At 35.6% G+C, this 21,364-nt stretch overlaps 1 protein-coding gene across 3 annotated transcripts in view; it reads right to left on the reverse strand.

Moving 5' to 3' along the window:
- The window catches only part of LOC116226378 (cadherin-6), a 99,703-nt gene that overhangs the window by 12,815 nt on the left and 65,524 nt on the right, over window positions 1-21,364 (reverse strand). For 2 of the 3 annotated variants that reach the window (XM_031589244.2, XM_090137060.1), the window contains exons 3-8: window positions 14,363-14,657; window positions 12,686-12,805; window positions 10,489-10,656; window positions 8,775-8,962; window positions 7,071-7,324; window positions 612-748 (exon numbers count right to left, since the gene is read on the reverse strand). In XM_031589244.2, the coding sequence (XP_031445104.2) occupies window positions 612-748; window positions 7,071-7,324; window positions 8,775-8,962; window positions 10,489-10,656; window positions 12,686-12,805; window positions 14,363-14,657 (1,162 nt within the window). Of the gene's footprint in view, window positions 1-611; window positions 749-7,066; window positions 7,325-8,774; window positions 8,963-10,488; window positions 10,657-12,685; window positions 12,806-14,362; window positions 14,658-21,364 lie in introns of those variants that run through there. The other variant, XM_090137061.1, reaches the window with a different exon arrangement.

Here is a 21,364-nt window from a genome sequence, read left to right on the forward strand (position 1 = left end):
AATAAAGAGGCTTATTAAAGCTGCCTAGCATACCTGGCTTTATCTAGATCCCTGGCATGTCAGTTCTTAAAATGAACATGACCATTGTTACCACAAGATTACTTTTTCTGACCAGTCCTAAACTAAGCAACAGACAGGTTTGTAACTAGGGATTCTGAATTAAAAAATAAATAATACAGAAGTTAGAAATTGAAATAAAAAGCTGATTAAGGCTTGGGCAACTAGTTCAGCCCAGCCACCTCATCCCTAACTGAAAACATCCTGCCATTCAGTCTGGATCAGAACAAAGTCATTCAAGGAATGCCATTCAACCTTAAGCCATTTTATTTGCTGCATACCACTGTTTGGAGCTCATTGAGTCATTGTGGCAATTACTGATCAGAAAATATAGAATTCTTGCTTTCCTCCCTTCTCAGCTGTTACCTCTTCATGCCCTGCATCCCTAGTAAACATAAAACTGTAGACCATTTTTTTCACTTTCCACTTCTTCATTAGTATTGAGCGGTCTATCCATATAACCTGACATCTGTCCAACCGTGCTTTCCACACTCTCAGTTAGAAGGCTAAGTTCATTACATCAGGGACAGCAATGGTATTTAGGTTTGACTTACTGATCTCTGCTGCTATTACTGTAATGTTGTGCCATAGCAATGTTTCCCGGTCAAGAGTTTTTGAAGTAAATATTGAACCATTTCCTGAGTTGATGTTGAATACTCTGTCCATATCAGTGTGTCGATCTACAGAATACCTGCAAATGCAGAGAGAGAAGTTAGAAGATTGTTTTCCATTTATTTTCTATGTACTTAAACCATTTTCTAAGACTAGACATCAAACACCCATTAAATGGGGTTGCCTTTTGTTTTCAGTGCAGGCTTTGGTGCCTTTATATATTCACACAAAGAGCTTGTTCTGAGCTTCTGGATAATGACACATTGGAGGTTTGATTTAGAAGGTGGGGCATTGTCATTGAATGAATGGATTACTGTGGAATTTACATACCTCTGAGAATCATCAAAGCTTTGTTTTTAGTGAGAAATGTGAAGTCTGTGTCCTGAAAGATATGAATTTTTTTTTGAGGCTGAGTTGGCTTTCCCATTATCAAATCCTTTTTTAATGGCTTTATATCCTAACTGTTCCAAATAATTTCTGATAGGAAATTTGAAGGCCAGGAGGCATTTCTGCCTTTCACTTTCCAGGGTTAAAAAAGACTGCCCCTGAAATAACAAGTTGGTGTGGGCCAGAGATTCATTATTCCACAATGTATATCACACAAAGGTTTCCTGTAATTCATTAAAACTAACATGCGCAGCCCTACTTGATGGTATCCAAATGTGAAAACAAATGCTAACAAGCTCGGGAGGTCATAGTCTAAATACCAGAACAATTTTTCAATCTGATCTTACTCTTTCTTTTCCTGCTGATTAAATTTGAATCCAAATTTAAAAGCAAAACTCTCCAGTGACAGTGTTCAGCTGTCCAAATGTTGTCACCTCATTTTATCTCTCATGAAGAAAAAATTTTCACATAAATGATGGAGATTTTGACAGAAATGTGTTTCTGATGTTTCTAAAACAAGAATGGAATTGTATTATTCTGCTCTTGTTGCAAGTTGAGTGTGTACTGGTGTTCAATCCAGAACAGAACCTTATGAAGCCCAGTGTCCTTTCTTGGTCTCCACATCAGTGGAGGCAAGGAAGCTACTGCTATGTCTAAGCAAAGATAAAACTGAGATACAGCTGAGTTAGTATGCAATCAGATGAAAACTGGGCCAGGAGAATGACTGGCAGAGTTCATTTTCACTATAGAATTAAAGAGGATGAAGAAAAAAATTCACTCCCTTCTCCACTGTAGGCACAGCTCTGTGACATGTCCTCTATTCTACACAGATTTCCCAACGTCTGTGCAGTTTCTTAACTTCTGAGAATGATCACACACAGATAGGAATAGATGGAAGAGCCTAGCTCAAAAATGATTTTGAGAAACGTTTAAATTGAAAACACTAACCTTCTAATTATTTTGTAACTTCATGGTATCTCTTTTCAAGTGAAAAAAATGGGATATGATATCCACAGCAAGTTAAACTAGTCTTATTTTAAATGAGAATTTAGTGAAAAGTACCTTCATAAAATTGTAGTAAGCATTAATATTTTGAATAATTACTTTTTGTTTTACACATTCAATTTCTGTGGAAACAACCAAATTACATTCAAAGATACTCAGAGAGCAAGCCAATTTGGTAGTATTTGCATAGGCATATTCTCCTAGTTTTTCCAGATCTGATTTAGTCCTTGTTCTTCACTGTCAGTTGACTAACAATACAAAAATTTTAGCTGTGTGAAGACAACTTTGGTGTCACTAGCCTAGTTTCTCAGTGCACCATTATAACATTACTGACAGCTTGAACAAAGTATGCGCGAAGGTATCGAATAGGCAGCACTGAGTGACGGCACAGCTCCAGCAAACCGTGTAGTTTTGTCCAAATGTAAATATTATACATGAATTTGTTGACTTAGCTGAAATGTTTGATGGAAACAAGTTTATACCAAGCAGTTTGACTCTCGTATATTTTGACAAAGTAAGTATTTGATATGGTAAACATTTCATTTTAACTTTCATTCATTCAGGCTTTTATATGATATTATGTTGGTATTTTGTGAATTCAGTCATTTTTCAGACATTCTGCAGCTCATTTCCATATCTTTCAGCTGAAATACTTCAGTATTTCCATTTCACAGTACATCTAGATTCTTCATTCTTGTTTGAAATGAAAATAACCAGGATTTTCCGTAGATTAGCTATTCTGGCCAACTCTAATAGTATGTTTCAGTCTCTTATTCAGCAAGATATTTAAGAAAGCATCTAGCTGGAGGAATGAGTTGTCCGTTGTTATTTTTTCTTCAGTTATGCCTTCACACATGCTTCACATTATGAATGGACAACGTATCTTATAGCCTTAGCATATTTTAATGCCTTGACATATTGTAATCACTATCATTACTTTCTAAGACTGCCCAGATTCAATCACATCTGTGATATAGTATCTGAGAGAAATGAAAGAAAATGTTCTGGAGCTTTACACATTGAAGACGACTTCTCAAAACATTAAGAATTTAAAAATGTAAATCCTAGTAAAACCAAATGTATGTTCAGTTGTTTGTGCAGAGGAAAGTAAAACTCAGAAGAAAGAAAAAAAAAATAACCAGAGAACAGCTTCTTAATGAAATGTTAATTTTATTTCTTCATATTCAAGGGAAAATACAAACAAGGTCAATGCAGTTAAAGCATATTCTAATTATATCATTAACCCTAGACTAGAAAGATGATTTTAATAAGCCAGACTGTCACTTCTGTTTCTCAGTTTGTATAATCCAGTCTGTTTTGGTCAAGGTCTGTTAATTATGCAGAACTGGTGGCAATTCTGACTTATGGATCATAATACAGTAAGAATTAAGCAGACAACATCAAACTCATTTTTACATTTATTTAATAAAATTACTGGTGCGTATTTGTCAGATTTCAGGACCTCATCACTTTCAAACCTTGAGGAATTGACAAGCTAGGAAGTGAAAAGGTATCTGTATATATTCCATTCTCTCCTTGTACATAACAGGAAGAAGGAACAAGTGAAAGAAAGAATCTAACACATGCAAATATGTTGTCATTAAAATACACAAACAAAATTAAGCCTTACATTTGTTTGCAGATCATTTTAATCTAGGAAACTTTTGTAAATCAAATCACAGCAGGGAGACAGCTCCAGTGACTGATGAACTTCATTATGACTCTAAGGAAGTACTATAGCAAAAAAAACTCGACTAGCAATTTACAGAGATCTGATGTACAATACAGCAATGCCAACTGCAGCTTTTTTTTTTTTCCTTTTTTTTTTTTTTTTCCCAGTATGCAGTGGTTCATAACATCATTTCTGTTTAGATCAAGGAAAAGCAGAATGCAAAACTTTTTTCATAGCACAGCTGGACAGCGGAATGTTAATCAGGAGTGTATGAACGTTGCAATGCATAGATGGTTATTTAAACATGTAGCCAAACATTTATTGGTGTGTTTTTATATTTCCTTAATGTTACATAGCAGAAAATCTAATTTACAAGAGCTGGACTGATGCTCTACTGATACATAGGTCATAGACAACGATGCACTCTTCAACCAGGGCAGATATCTGCTTCATATTTGTCTATTGCTTCATTGTCTCCTGATGCCCAGCAGCTTGCTGTCTAATGCAACCGCAAGTCAGGAAGATTTGTGGGTCAGGAAGGGATGTGCGTGTGAATTTTTCATAATGCATTTTCATAATGATATTGTGAAGGTTTCCTTTAATGGAAGATCAAAGGGGCTTTCATCTAACAGAGTTAGGACTCAGTTTGTTTAAAAAGAGAAATTTTCACTCAAGTAGAGGAGAAAATGAAAGGTTTTCATTGTAATATCAAGTATCTAAAGATTTTATTTTTAACTGTCAAGGAAAATTGACAAGCAAGTGACAAGCCATATATATACAGTCTAATTGCATCTTCCCTGAAGCTCAGAGCGAAAATCAGATTTAACATCTCCATTGCATGATGGAAAAAAATCACCCTGTCAAAAAAACGCAGACTCAACCTCTGACCCTAAATTCTGGGAGATATGCAATGCACTAGCACCATAAAATTACGAGGGCTGCTCCAAAAGTAATGCTGCCTATTTTATTATGTTGGCCCACGGTGTCAGAGGTGAATGTGGTACAGCAGTAAAGGCTGAACCTTCCCATCAAGATTCTTTTATATTTTCTTGCCATGTGACAGATGGCAGCAGAGGGGCTATCTGAAATGGAAGTGCGTATGAAACAAAGGTGTGTTGTTGAATTCCTCCGTGAGGAAAAAATTGCAGTCATTGACATTCATCAATACTTGCTGAATATTTATGGAGACTGAACAGAAAGCAGACTGAGGCAGTGGGTGGTGTGTTTCAGCAATGGAGACAGCAACAGTGAGTCATCTTCACTGGTGCAGATTTTTATGAATGCAGAATGCAGGCTTTTGTTCATTGCTGGTGAAAATGCATAGCTGATAGTGGTGACTGTGCTGAAAAATAGTGTTTTGTAGCTGAGAATGTGCTCTATTAAATAGCATTATTATGCTCTTTACATCTGTTCTAGTTTCCATACAAATAAATAAGAAATGTTACTTTCGGAGCAACCTACATACATTTATTGTAAGATAACATCTCACAGGCTGCTGCTCTCTGCTGATTTCCTTTCCCTCTTACTGATTTTCCTATTTATTGTTTCTGTGTTTGCTTCTGTTAGTCTAACCTCTTCCTCATTTTTATTTTTCTTCTCTTTTCTCTCTTATTGTTTCATATTATTAGTGTGTAAAGACATTTTCTGCTGTTCTGCATCAATTTTGACATTTCTACTCAGATTTGTTCAGTAATTATATTTTAATATGTAGAGTACCTGTACAGTACTTAATAACTGCCCTATGAATGATAGATAAATTTTAGCACACATATTCAATTAACAGAAAAGAGCCAATAGGCAATACTCAGTGTACAGTACAATCTCTATCCACTGTAAAACGCTTAACAATTAAGAGGTGGTGCTGGTGTGAAATTCAAGTGGTTATAGTTATCACAACAGGGAATCAGAGAAGCATTCCCCTCATTCTCTAGCACCATTAGATATGAAAAAGTATATTTATATGAGGACTGGAAGGGTTTTGCCTGGGTTTCACCTCAAGCAATTTTTTGTCTTCATGCTAGTGTACCCATGAAGACATGCTATAGATGGTATTTATTCTTTCCCTGAAACTCACCACAGTCAGCAAAACACTATGTTGCCCTTCAAGTCACTATACTCTCTCTTCTAATCCAGAACTTCCTATAATTGTTGCATGCCAATGATATAAATGAAAGCAAATCTTAATTACAATTAAAAGGCTTAGTCTTGAACAAGAATTCATGTGCAGGGCAAGGCATTCAAACAGTGTTTCTGCCAGATAGTGTTTCTTCTTCTAGGAAAATAAGATAGTAGCAACTACCCATCTCACAAGATGAGCTGAGAACTTAAAACTTACACATGCTTGATAAGCACTACAAGACATTTTGATGAAAGATAGCTGTTGCAGATGTACAAAGTATTGACGACTTGGATTTTTATTAAACCTGTATTGTTCTATCTTTGATCTAAATACACTATTGCATTTCCAACATGACTAAACCAGAGACATGCTAAAAATTGACCTGGATTTAATATTGCTGTATTTTTTCATTTCCTCCTCTTACTGTCTTGTCAGCAGCAATGAACTCTAATTAAAACACATAGAATATGAAAGTACTTCTAAATATCCATCTAATATCATTTAAGTACTTCAGTACTCCAGTTTTCAGATGTACTGAAATAATTGACCTTTTAATTTACAAAAAATAAAAATAAAAATGAAGGCTTAGGCTTAGCTACACCAACCTTAGCATTTACTCCATTTCCTCAAAGACTAATTTACTGAGTCATAGCAACTGTAAGTTATGAAGTCCATGAGCCTGATCTGTATCTTACTAACCTTACACTGATATAAGTGAGAACAGAGTCTGTGTGTGAACCAAGTGCTTTTAAGGGATTTCTGCTTGTGGTATATAGAAGGTAAATGTGACCTCTGATAAGCAGATATGAATGGATGGGAGAAGCTGCTGAATCACTTCCCTGTCATATAGCCAAAAGGATGCACCACACTGCACTGGAAAATGTTGGAGGTGGAAGGAGAACACCAGCATCATTGTAGTGTTCTTTCCCAGTAAACTCTCCCATGGTAATAATAGCCACAAACACTACTGAAGAGTAGGATATAATTTACTGAAGAGGCTAGGATATAATTCAAGATACAAGGGCCATGCAAACACAATCACACATAAACAGATATGCTCAAGTAAGAGAAATAATTTACCAGCTATGCTACTCCATATATAAGCATACCCAAACAGTTTCATTCTCAAAAGGGATTTCTCTGTGTGTACTCACAAGAAAAAAAAAGCAAAATCAAAGCAGTAAAAGAATTCAGAGTGAGCTGAAAGTCTATGCTTACTTGACAGGGTTCTTGGCAGCATCTGGATCCTGCGCTGTTACTGTTCCTATTACACTGTTTATTGGAACATCTTCTTTCACTTCAATTATATATGCTGGTCTGCTGAACACAGGGGGTTCATCTACATCTTCCACTTGAATTCTGATTGTGGCTGAATCCTTGAATGGCCCCAAGTAGAGGAATCGAGGGTCCACGTGAGTATTGGTGGCTTCCACCTTCAGAATATACAAGTTTTTATTTTCAAAATCCAGTGCCTGGGAAGAGAAACAAGCAAACAAAAACACTTCAGAAGTCTGTGGGGATAGCTGTGGAGAGCAGCCAGAGTATCTAAACAAACTGGGGGATGGAAGCATGTGCTAAGTTACAGGAGCCTCAACTGGAATTAACATGCCAGAAGAGAGAAGAAAGTTGGGGCTCTTTGTACTGATGGTAAGTTCTAGGGAAAAAAAAAAAAAAACAAAAAAAAACTGGCAGGGAATTCTGTGCCAGGAACTTCTAAATTCAAATTAATTGTACCTTCTCAAATAGCCTCAACTCTTCATGCTTTTTAGCCTGTTGGTTTTGAAATTTTGTTGCTTTCTGGACTCTTGACCTTAAGCACCATACACCATATACTAAAGGGAGATTCTCTAGGAGCTCCTTTCTAATATGTTGACATTCCATCACTGAAATGAATCACTATGTTATTTGGTGTCAGAAGACATTCAGGGCCACCCACGGAAAACATGATTTTATGACAGGCTATTACCATATCACACACTAATAAAATAGGAAGAAGAGGTATTTAGGAACCGTTTCTTACATTCCTTAGAGTAATGTGGGGAGAGACTAGTTATTCCACTTTTCTGTTAGGCTGTAGAAGATTCACAGCTTCAGTCACCAAGAGACAGAAATGCAAACAGAGCTAGACTGATATCATAATCAGCCCCTTAAAGGCATCTCTTAAAAAACAAGTAATGACAGGTGTTGTACTGATATCAAACGCAAGTTATGTTCAGAAAATCTACACAATGTCTATTTAGTGAGGACTGAACTTGAACTGATGGAGGATGATATCTGTAACCTTATCAAGCTTGCCTGATAGCCCACTGTAAACAATATTTCTCAAACCTTTTCTGACAGCCAACGTGCAGCCTAGTAGATGGCGTCCACCATGATCCAACACAGCGTTGTTGTATTTTTTTTTTTTTTTCCTGAAGGAAAAGCATGCTAATGGGTTTATTAATTGTATCTTTATAGCATGAGACAAATTAAATTTGTCTTTGTATTTTGATATGTTATAGCTATACAATTCAATATCTTTTGATGGTGCAAAGCAGGCTGTGTGACACTGAATATTACTGTAGTGTTAACACAGCACATTTCTAAGAAGTGAACAAATCCTGTATGCATGATAGAGACAATGTCACAGTTGGGTAACTCCTTGAGTTGTCCTGTAGACACATTCAGACAGAATTTTCTCAATTCTATCCCACTTCATAGATTATGTACTCTCAAATCATGTGTATTATTTTTGTAAAGGAGAAAGCATCCTAATTGTATAAAAGAAAATTTACATAGGTAACATTGTAGAGATTCCTAATAGATAGTATCTAATTTAATAAACGACACATTGCACTAAAAATGGAAAACAATGGAAAATGTGGTAGATACATTTTTTTCTGGCATTTTTGAGGTTGGTATGAAGTGTCTTAGGATGTGTACCTTTTTGACAGTTATAATTCCTTCCTGTGTGTCCTTGTCTGTGGTAATTCCAAACATGTCATATCCATCCCCCTCAGTGATGCTGTATTCAGTCTCTGCGTTTTCATCCACATCTGCATCATTAGCTTTAATCCTGCCAATTGGTGAGTCAGGTGGCGTAGACTCAGGAGCTCTGAATTGGTAGGTGCCTACAGTTGATAGAGGAGGGAACTTTTGTCAGTCAGACTCATGGTATTTTGGATGCTGTTTCTGAATCCATTGTCCTGTTGGGCATGAACAGATGAGTTGCTGAATGGCTTTGTCTTTGTACTTTCCTGGTGCAAAAGCATTCAGCCTCTGCCTAACTTTCATAGGGATAAAAGTAACTTATTCTTCTACCTTTTTTTTCTAGTATGAAGGGATTTTTTTTCCTACATATATGCAACTTTAGCAACATATGTCCTTTCCTAGATACTATCAGTTTGTGTTAACAGTAACAAAACACTATATGAGAAATGTTTTGAGGTCAAAGGACAAATAAAATATTAAGACCTGCCAGAGGCCAATGCAGTTTAGTATCACTAAAAGCCCACTAAAAGCAAATCTGGCTCAAATGCCTATTACTAATATGCTGCACTGAATTTGTCCCCTGAGAAAAAACTGCTTGGGGAATGTTGGCATTATGAGGCTATATCTTTGGCTTTTATACTGAAGACACTCATGTCCAGAGATGTATAATTAACTCACTGGAGGCAGAGTGCTATATTTCCTCTTAACTTGTTTAAATTTAAATGGAAACATTTTGCCCACAGCTAAGAACAGACTTTGAACTTAAATGACAAGTTGCTTCCAATAACATTCCCAGTGACTTAAGCGCCAAAGCTTGCTGATTTGTCTGATAGTATCTGCAATTATTTTCTTGAACAGCTGCTCTTGACTTTGACACACACTGACACTCTGATACACACATGCACACACACAGCAGTGTAAGATGAAGCAGAGATGAAGGAGGGATAAAGAGAGAGGAAGAAAAGTGAATGAACGCTGAATCACATTGAATCACATATGACAATGAACAATCATTAATACAAATGGCTTTCTAAGAGATCTGACTCAACTATTTCCTTTAAATATTACACAGCTATCTAAACGATCTAAGGCAAGAGGAGGAGAATAGGCAGAAATATCTGGTATATTTATATATGTGTCTTTGTTTCTATTTGCAATGAATATAGGAGAACCCATTGAGGCAAATGTTTCCTGGCTAAAAACACTCATTTTGATAGAGTTATTCTGGGGATCATTTTATATTCTTAAATAAATACTTCAAAAGTTAAATATATTTGACTAGAACAGACTCCTTAAAATGCAGTTGACCACAAGGTCTTTTATAAAAACAATATTGATCAGAAAATATAGATTGTATCAGTCAAAGCTTATAGTTTAATAGGTAAGTTTATAGGTAGCAAAAAATAGAAGTTATTTCTGTTTGTTAATTCACTTTTCGGACTATTTATTGCATATATAGTAAAAATATTAAAGGTAAGTTTCCTAATGATTGTAATTAACCTGATCACGATGCTACTGCTTGCTTGTGTATTCCCTTTTTCTTTCTTAAGTGAAGTCATACTCTGTAAATTCATGACAGCAGAAACTTGACTTAAAAGGAAATATATAAAAATACTAAATTCTTGTTCATTTTACTGTAAAGACATAGAATATAAATATTCCATACTCTGGGGGAACCGAGGAGGATTGTCATTTACGTCGGTCAGCGTGATGTTCACAGTGGTGGTTCCTGATAATCCACCCATCTGGCCTCCCATGTCCTTAGCCTGGATGACCACTTGATATTGCTCCCTGTTTTCACGATCCATGTTTAGTAAAGCAGTTTTAATAATACCTAAAATGTGAAAATTAAAAAGTAAAATTCACAAGTAATGTACTGACTTTGATGAAAATTCTTATTTAAAAAAAAAACCCCACAGCCTAAAGAACAAAGCAATCTCTATGTAATGAGTAAACTTTGCCCACTACAAATATTTACTGTTATAAGATGGCATATCAAATTACAGACCTGTCATATCATATCTCATGCTGCTGCCTATGTGACAGACACAACAGTAGAGGCATTTCCAGAAAGATGTTCTACCTATTGTGAGCAGTGTTATTTTACATAATATCTACACCCTTTCAGTTCCATGCTAAAGTCTCTCACTGAACTGGAAGAAGGCTCATTGTTCATTATAATGTGCTCCATCTTTTCTCTCCTGTTCTGTCAATATTTTCATTTTGACAGACAAAAAAATAAAATAAAATAAAATAAAAAGGAAATAAGAAAAAAAGCTAACTTCAGCAATACATCATTAAAGGGGCAATATGACAAAATTAAAATGGGAGAAGTTAATTAAAAATATTGTAAGCATACAAGCATGCCCAAGTATATATATTTCTATTTATACATTGCTTGAAATGATTTTGCCAGTCTGTTCCTTCTTCAAAGGTACAAAGTCTTTTTAAGCCCAACTCCTATTGAATTTCAGTCATTTAGATTTACCATGAAGCAAAATGTTTGCTGGGTATCTTAAGGCTAAAAACTGACTCCTTTGTAGACAAAAGGGATGAAATCCAAGCACTGAAATCCATGGGAAAATTCATAACCGCTTCAACAATGACTTATTTACTCTAGGAGTTTTGCAATTGACTTCCATGTGAGCACAACCAAGTCTGTGGTTTACCTTGCTTCCCTTCCATTCCTCATACAACCTTCTTGCTAAAAGGTTATTACTGCTGAACTCCTGGGTGCATTATCCATATTGTAACTCTAAGAACAGATATTATACTTTCCAAGTGAGAATGCCTGCATCAGTGCAAAAATCCTCTTTCTTGTACTATCTAATACCTTATGCTTGAAAGGGAAGCTCCCTTTGATACTGGCTTCCCTTTTTTTCAGATGTATCTTTTTTAACCTCACATTTTTCTCTGACACATCTCATCTTTACCTTGCCCAAGTCTCTAAGATTTAGATAAGAAACAATTCTAAAACCTGATTAATTGTCTGGAATACCATTCTTTTCCTGTAAGAATGTTAAGAAGAACCATTTTCTCTAGCTTCAAGCAACCTATCAGAATGGATATTCCTATTTAAGGAGCCTCTTGAAATCTTTTATTACTTGTAGAAGTTTGACATAAGTCCGGAGAGTATCTGTGTAGTGGGATAGTGTAGTAGTACAGCAGATTTGATCAGTCAGAATTCACAAGTTTTACACACACTGGCTGCAAAGCAGTCTGTTATTCAGCCCATAAAAATTCTAGTCACTGTGTATAATTTAAATATATTCCAAAAACAGAACTCAGAAGTTTGCAATTCTATTTGTGATCTGCTAGTGTAGTTCAACAGCCAATTTTACCTCTTCTATCATTATTCTTAATTAAGATTTCTTTCATAAAATTAGCATTAAAGTGATATGTTGCAGATGTACAGAAATTATAATTACTTTAAACAAGTTCTGAAGAAGCAGGAGGGAAAAAAAAAAAAAAAGAGCAAACTCTCAGTCTTAATTTAACCATTATGAAGATATATGAGGATTAAGCACTTTTTTTTGCACACCCACCTGTTTTCTCATTTTCTTCTAAAAGCAACCTATTTGGTTTAATTTAAGCATCTACAGCAGTGTCTGTACCACTGCTTGTTAAAAATGATTGAAAACTGTTTCACATTCAGTACTAATCGTATTTATTAGATTTTGCTTTTAGATTAAAATATTGTAGGTGTCATGTTTACAGAGGTATCGCTCAATTAAGTTTGTCAAATTTTGCACTGAATAAGATAAAATCTCTTTGAAGTTTTTGACTGATATGTCCTAGCTTGGCTTAGCATGTCATTTTAAATTGCAGACATTGTCACAGAATGACAGACAAGGTCTTCTGACCTGTCTCGGATTCTACGGAGAAATATGGTTGTCCCTGGAGAATGCTGTAGACAACTTTAGCGCTGTTCCCATATGTAGGATCATCAGCATCAGTTGCAGTGACTTGTACAACAAAGGTACCTGCAATGATAAAAAAAAAGTATATTTTTTTTTTGTCTTTTTTTTTTTTTCTTCTTCTTCTTTCTCATGGCTGAGACAGTTTATGATGTAGAAAAGCATAGCTGAGATTCAAGTCAAACATGTGGCAAAAAGTAGAGATATCCTTATTTGGGAGGAGTTATTCTGCTCTCATAAAAGACAGTGTTTCCAAACCAAAATAATAGCTGGCTTTTTCTCAGTTCATTAAACTGCAGTTATCAATTGGATACATAAATCCTTTATCACAAGTTTTAGAAACAAATAAGAAACCCAGCTTTCACTAGATATGGAAGATGTTTAGAGTTTGAATCTGGCTCAAGAATATACTTTCACGAATTTACTCATGCTTGTAACAGGTTAAACTAAAATTTACAGTCAGAACAATATTAGACTTTAAGGTGTTCGGCATTAGAATGTAAATCTGTTTTTTATATATCTTTTAGAGGAAGAAATGTTTTTGAATCCTGGTCAAAGTGTTAACAAACATGATAAATGAGCTTAAGTTTTAGGATTTTAAGCAGAATAAATTTGCTTTGTGAATAAAGCATTCACTTCACATACTAAAATGTGAATATTAGTTTCTGTCTTCACTGGGTGAAGTTACATCTGTGTGATAAGTCCCATGAATGAGATGAGAGAGTATGCCCTAAAGTCTATATTTTCATATTGCTTGAGCTTTATTTTAATCTCATTCTTGATTGTGATTAATTAATATTTCTGTCTCTGGGTATTTTTTTCAGATTAGAACTGTGTTTCTTGCCATTCAACCATCCATTTTATGTCTGACAAAAAAAATCAAAACGACCTTCCTAAGAATCTGAGAGAAAAATTCAAAACCTGTGAACTTCCCTGAAAGAGATCCAACCATAAGTCATATTTCAAGGAATTCTTTCTCCCTCTTTTTTATTTTAATTCATTCTGATGGCTTGATATTTTTGAAACAAATGGAAAGATTTAAATGGAGATCAGTGGACTTTGTAGCTCAGTTTTTTTTTTTTTTTTTTTTGCCTAAGAACAGCAACAAAATTAATAGGAAAGTAATGACATATCTTAGAATTAATGATGAGTTGACTTGGCTCACAGTTTTCTTTCCTGAAGTATGTACGCTCACTTCTGCATCTCTCCTTTTTCACTTCTTTTTTACCTTCTTGAACTAAACAACGTAAGCTGTATAGTTCTAGAGGTGGTGTTGACTATTACACTGCAACTAAATCATGTTATCAATGTATGCTAAACTCTTTGAAGGTGTCCTGTAACAGAGATCAGCTCAGCCTACTTTCACTGTGAACTAAACAAGAATGCATTAACTTGCTTTTCCCGTAGCACAACAGAGGAAGTATATTTTACTCATCTGGCACTTATCTTTTCAGCAAACCATTGTCACTAATTCCATTGGAGACAGATTTTTTTAATGGCTCAGTTACTTCTACTCATCGCAAACAGCAGATGTCTGCATTCATTACCTTTCAGTTTCGGGCCCTTAATAAAATCCACGGAAAGAATTCAGATCAGATACAGAAATTAACTGTTAGCACCTACCAACATCTGACATTTCTGGAATGCTGGCATTGTAAACGTCTTTTGTAAACATTGGCTCATTGTCGTTGATATCATGGATCTTGATGATGAACTCAGATTCCGGTTCCACTGGTCTTCCAGTTCTTCGATTTATAGCCTGGGCACGAAGTATGTATACAGGCTTTTCTTCTCTGTCTAGTCTCTTTGTGGCTTGGATGTCACCAGTGTTTTCATTGATAATGAAAAGGTCTCCTGCTCCATCTCCAGAAAGGATGTACTTAAGTGATCCATCTCCTTTATCCTGGTCTGAATGCAGCTGGTGGTGAAATGAAAATAATCAAGAAGTGGGGAAAATAAATAACTGGGACACAATTCTACATATTTCATCCCATTAACATGATGCAGGCTTGTAAATACAAAAGGCTATACACTTCTTTTAGGAAATAAGATGATATCTCATTAGGAGCACTGAATGGATGGAGTGGTATCTTGATGTTGGATTTGAAATTGTTTTCAGTATTATAAAAATATCTTTGCGGAAACCTAGGAACTTGATTTGCAGATGACTTTCCAAAGCTGAGCATATATCAATCAAATCTAAATACTAGAGGTTTAAGTGCTATTCTGTGAATATATAGGATAGTAATCTCCAACAGTTGGAAAATCTGCAGAATCATGAACTGTAGCAGTCAAAGAAAGAAAAAGTAGCCAGGACAGTCACTTCTTGAGTTCAAATTCTGTGTGCTGTGCTTTTATGACTCCGGACTATATACAAATAAGAGTGAAAATACACAAATTCACATATGCAGCAAATAAGAATCAGAGGCAGCACATGTACAAAGCCATTCCAGCACTGGCAATTAAGATATCAGTCACCTTATCCAAAGGGACATCGACCAATCTAAAACAAGGTGAGTGCAAGGGTAAGTAGAGAATGATGGTAGTTAGCATACAGCACATGAGCTTTCCCAGGAGATTTCCCTTGCTACTAAAAGTCTGCTTAGTGCACAACAAGGTACAACAGATTAAATACTACTCTGAAGGCTGTTCCTTTGGTAAAGGTAAATTTATTCCTTTGGCCTTAAAATAAAGGTTAATCAAATGTATTTTATTTTCTTGTTTCATGAAAGAAAAAAATATATATATTAAAATGACTTCTAAATTTGGGGAATCAGTGAAAAAATTCATAGAAGAAAATAGCAGATTTCTTCAAACTGTTGTTTTCATAGCAAAAACATGTTTATGAGTCAGAAGAGTTGAATTTTCTCAACTATCTCTTTGCTTTTCTTTCTTCATGCAAATATGAAAAAAAATATATATATATGTAGCTGAATGTGTGGTGAAGTACTTAGCATTGCTGGATAGAATGCTTTGTAGAAGAGAAAGATTTGTACACTGAAAGAATATAGAGTATTATGATCTTCACAGATTTTACTAGTGCTTGGCTATTCCCCAGGCACACTGGAAGGGCAGCCTCCAGTGTGACTGTATAGCCAATGTTTTGGTTTCCTCCAACCCTGTATTCAGACCAGTGCAATGCTGGAAGCCTATTGACAGCTACCTGGTGGCATGCTGCTCCCTCATGGGTACTTATGCCTGTGGACCCTACAGAAAGCATGATCAATGCAACAAGTCCATCTTATAAGGGTAAAATTCTTTCTTTTTATAAAAAAATGCTTTTTATGTAACGTTTTTACACAAAGGTTTTTATATAAATGTTTTTATATAAAACATAATTAAAAAAAATGTTAAATAGAACAAAATATATGAACTGTAGAACAGCAAATCATTACCAGACATGCCGAGGCACATCTCCTTCAGGGAGAAAATGGGCATTCAGTGTAATTTTGCATGGAGCCTTCCTCTTGAAAATAAGAATATCGATAGCTAGCTTGTATGCAACGTTTCATCAGGAGATTTCAAAACACTTCACAAAAGCAGTCAATTACATTTACTTTGGTTTTTTTTTTTAATAGAAAAGAGTAGAAACTTGGAGTTTCCAAAAAGAGTGTCTTGGAACCTGGAATACAGTTCAGATCTCCTGAGTCCTAGTCAGTTGGCCATCAAACCTACAGAAATAATATGATTTACCAGAAATAGCTTAAACCTCTGAAGAATAAGAAGTCAGTCTAGAAGTCTACTGTGGAAAGTAATTGTAATTGGATATTTGAGTATAATTTTCTCAAAGGCAACTTGCAAAAAAAGTCATAAAAATAATTCTTATTTAAAAACATGTATTTTTTTTTATGACTGTCTCACATCCACTCAATTTTTGTTTGCCTTGAAAGCCACTTTAATTTTTTCTGTATCATAGTGGGAGAAAAACAGCCCTTGGTAACAGACTATCATTAATTCACACAAATCATGGAATAGTGCTGTTGTGAGACTTGTTATAGGCTGAACTCCCAAACTCATTTTTATCACTATTTTAATTAAAACTGGTTTCAAGGAAGAAAGTAGCAAAAAAGGTCAAGCTAGAAGGGGTGTTGGAACCACTGGGAATTGTTTTCCCTAGTATTCTTTAAAGAGTCCAGACTACCTAAAGAGCTAAAAATGAAAACTTGTGTGATTTTTCAGTCAATTGTTTATGAAATCTCCACTCTTCTCCCACAGCTAACCTATCAGTGTAAGATGAACTGTGGCTCTTGAATATCAAGACAATGTGTACCAACTCACTAACTTTGAGAATGAAGTGATCTTCATCGAAGGTTCAATCTCTAGCTTTTCAGCAAAAGCAGTAACTTCTGAAAATAAACATTTCCTATCACAATGTTTTCTTCAGATCTAATATTCTAATACCTTCAGCTTTACCACTTTCCCAAGACATTACAGAACAGAGTGAGTGTTCAGCTGGCCAGAAAGTAAGTGGGTTATCTACTTAAGAGTCAGATCTGGGGGAGGTCATGTCCTATATATGTTATGTACAGCTAAGGCTGTCTGAGCATCTACTCATCATTCCCAACAGTGACCTTCCAGTGTGCCACCATGTGTGGCCTGAAGAACATATTTCATAAAAATTCTTCATAAAAGTATGATTATAATACTTGATTTTAGTAAACTATGATAGTTATTTAACCACTGAACATCAGGGTTGTTTTGTTTTGTTTTCTGTTTTGTTATGTGTTTGTTTTTGTGGGATAGGACAAAATCACAACACCAGCATGAACTGCTTAATAGCTAGGCCAAAGTAGTTTGAATTTTGTTCCTTTCTTTTCCAGAAAAAAAATAAGTTGTTTTTATATGTTAGAATAAACAAACAGATCTCCAGGAAAGTTTCTCATGGATGATAAATTTGCAACATTTACCTATGAGGAAAATATCTAGACAAACAATTTATTATTACAGATTATATTATCTGTGCTTGACTGTTTGCTTGTATAAAATTTTACCCAGGCAAAACCATTCAGCTTTATTTTTTCTTAAGTGTCAATTTATCTTGAAAGCAATATTTTGCTTGTGTGAGCTATATGAAGTGAGAGATTGCTACTCCAAGCATGTTAAAAAAAATAATTAGGAATAAAATTTAAAAGAGGAACAAATGGTGCAAGTTTAGACCAAAAGAAGGGCCTGGAGGAGAGATGGGCTTAAAAATGCAGCTGATGGTTTTGTATATTAAACTTAATACAACTGTTATGAAGATAAAATGAGTAGTGGAAACATCCCCGCTTTCCTTTGCAGTTGATGGTATTTTCACTACCCAGACCCTTCATTTCACAGGAAGTTTGCTGTGATTAAATATGCATAGAAAGTATACTGCAAGTACTTTCAGCAGGACAGATACGAGACATCATAGTTTCACTCTTTGTATTAACTCATGTTGCAAAAGAGTGTCCATTATCCTCTGCATAAAGTTATTCATGGGCCAGATAAATGGACCATGGCAGGTAATCATGAGATAGAATAAAATATCGTAGGATGCAATATTCATGTCAGCAGGGTTGTATTACATTATAGCTCCTCGATATAAATTTAGTATGGCCAAACGTTTCAAGGCTCTACTTAAAGTTAGATTTTTTTATTTCTGGAGGAACTTGGTATTATTCAACAGCATTCATCTAATTTGGTGACTGAACTGAGCAGTACCCCAAAGGTAAGCAAAATTGAGAAGTAGTAAGTTGCAATAAAAAGCAAATGCTTCTGCAATTGAACTATATTAATATTATAGTAAATTGATTCACTCAGAATCTTCTCTGGACACTTTTGTGAAATCACCTATCAATCACTGGCTAAGGCTGAGGATGAACGACAAATTAAAGATTTTATTATGCCTTAGGCATACTTTCACTCATTTTACTTTAATGCCACTGTTACGTGAACCATCTTCTTTGCTTTTAATGATTTACAGTAAGATAAAAACCATCCAGTCTTTTTTTCTCTTCTCTCCTCGGGAACATTCTGGCTCAAGTCATTCAAACATGGCTGCTTGAAAGAAAATAGGGCCTCATTGCTCTGGTAAGAACTATACAGCTGTTTAAAAAGACTGCAAGACTACAGCATTGGCTACCTGTATTTGACTTTGTACTCATTGTCACCTACATAATTAATTTAAAAGGATAACTTTTTATTTATTACAAGGAGTTCCCCATTTGAAGCAGCCTTGCTCTTCCCAGTGTCACTGACAGAAGCCCCCAGAAGCATCAAGGGTGGTGCCAGAGGTGTCTTCTCAGCTTGGAGAGATATGTAAAAGCTGTGCTCGAAGTATTTGTGCTTTGAACACTTTTTTTTTTATTATTATTATTTTGGAGTGAGTTTGTTTACAGCATTTGCGTTCATCTCCAACACACGGTATTGCTTAACTTCAAAAGAGCTCCAGAAAAACTTTACCAGGGTTTCAAAAATTGAATCAGGCCTATGCTACATAAATAAGAATTATTTGAGCAAAGTGCGGGAAAAAATTAAGGGTGACTTTCATGTAATTTTGTAAAAAGATTATAAACTGAAATGGCGTGAAAGCAGCAGATCAAACTGGCATTAAGTAGTGCAATTCATTAGCGTTTGTCTTCGGTGTTCTATGCTACAAGAGCTGTACTCTAAAATGTCAGAGTATGCATAACAGAAGTGGCATCGGTGTGTTTCAATGCTGGTGAGGCCAGGGGCTCCCCGGGTGGGCCAGGAGGCACCATGTAGGCAGGGCCTTACCAAGAGTAGGGCACCAGGGGTACAAGCATCTTCCTCAGGGCAAGGCTGTGCTGTGGACCCACAGGTCTCTGGACGGGGCTGTGAGGAACTGGAGCTCAGCTGTTCAGCAGTCTTGCCTGAGCAGGGGTAGGTGGAGCTGGAAGGGCCCATTACAAACTGTGCTAAATTCACCTTGGTATGAAACTATAAGAAACTGCAGTACTAAAACTTGATAATGAAGGTGAGACCTCCTGTATTATAATAGGTTAAAATTAAGCTCTTTTTTTTTTTTTTTTTTTTTTTTTTTTTTTTTTTTTTTTGGTGTGTGTTATAATGGAATGCATTAGACAGAGGCAGTTTTCCAGCACACATATTTGTAATGAGGTTTTACTGAGAATGTACTTTTATAGCTGTGGTAATTAAATTAAAAAAAAAAAAAATATTGAAATTACAGGCCATGGATATTCTCCAGAAGGAAATAATATCCCTCCTCTACCTCACTCTATAACACTGATTTAAACAGCATAGTTAATCTCATTCATGAAATGGCTTTAGGTTGTGTAAGACAGCTGTAAATTGCAGTTTAGCTCCCACTAATGTCGTATTGCTGGTTATGATAACTGGAAATTCGGTGGGTAAGGTGGTTTCCATCCATCCTACAAATCAAGTTCCAATTCCTGTTGTGAATACAGCCCCCTGCTCCCTCAGTTTGAAAGCAGTCCCTGAACCTCTACAATGACACAAGCCAATTGACCTTGGGATGTACATACTAAATCATCAACCTACAATTATCCAGAAATAAGCTGCCTCATGTCTTATTGTTTGTTTGTATTTATAAAACAAACTTGCTATTCTGGGACTGCTGCGGCCACGTTTTTGTTTCCTAGCACCATAATGAAATAGAGACCAATTATTAAAGTGTCAAGTGGGCAGTTGGTATGCAGTTAACATAAAGAATCAGTGGCTTACACTTGGCAGTGTTCATAGCAATGATTTCACTCCAAATTGAATAGATCCAAGCAACAAAGTTCTGTCAAGTAATGAACAAATTCAACCACATGTGTTGCTTGAGGTCACACAGTATGATGCTACAGTAAAACACTAAAAATACTATGATGTTATAATATTGCACAGTTTCTCTTTCAGAGTAATAACTTTCTTGAACTCTTCCCTATCTATCCCTATAAAATCAACAAACACTGTCAATTAATATAATAATTAACACCATTAGGATCATCAAATAATCATGTCTAAAGCTTTTGCTGAGCTTAGTGACTCAGTGTTTAAAGGAAAAATATATCTTTTGTTCATTAGATAGTAAGTACTTAAGTATATATTGCTGAAACTTAAGTAGAGTCTTTATTTGCTTCTTAAAATACTCCCAAAACACTATCTGTACTTCATATACCTATATATGCATACACTGTGTCATGTGTTATTGGGGCAAATGCTTATAGAAATAAGTTATTTCAAGCTATGAAAGAGCCTTTTTTCTAAGTGGATACTCCACAAGATCCACTGGAAGATTCAGCATCACCAGAAATGACAAATTTACTGTGGATGTATGTGCCACGTTCTTATGGCATCAATTATGGAAAGCATCATCTCCTTTCCTGGTCCACATAACCTCTCCATCTGACTCATCCCTAGTGCAAAATTGCCACTACATGGTATTTTATACTTCTTGCTCTATCTATGTCCTCAGAACCTCTTGACTGCAAAATGCTAAGCTCCTTCTCATGTCCCATAAATCCTGACTTGAAAAAAGATGGAATGTGCTGAGGTCAGTGGTGGCTTGGTTTATATGCATATTTGTAGCACGGCCAGCTGAACAGTCATGACAAAATGTAGGTTTCTTTACCTTATGCAGCTACTATTCTTCTAAACTCTAATGAAATGAGTGTT

This window comes from Phasianus colchicus, chromosome 3 (assembly GCF_987193195.1).
Source record: "Phasianus colchicus chromosome 3, bPhaCol1.hap1.1, whole genome shotgun sequence".
NCBI lineage: Eukaryota > Metazoa > Chordata > Aves > Galliformes > Phasianidae > Phasianus > Phasianus colchicus.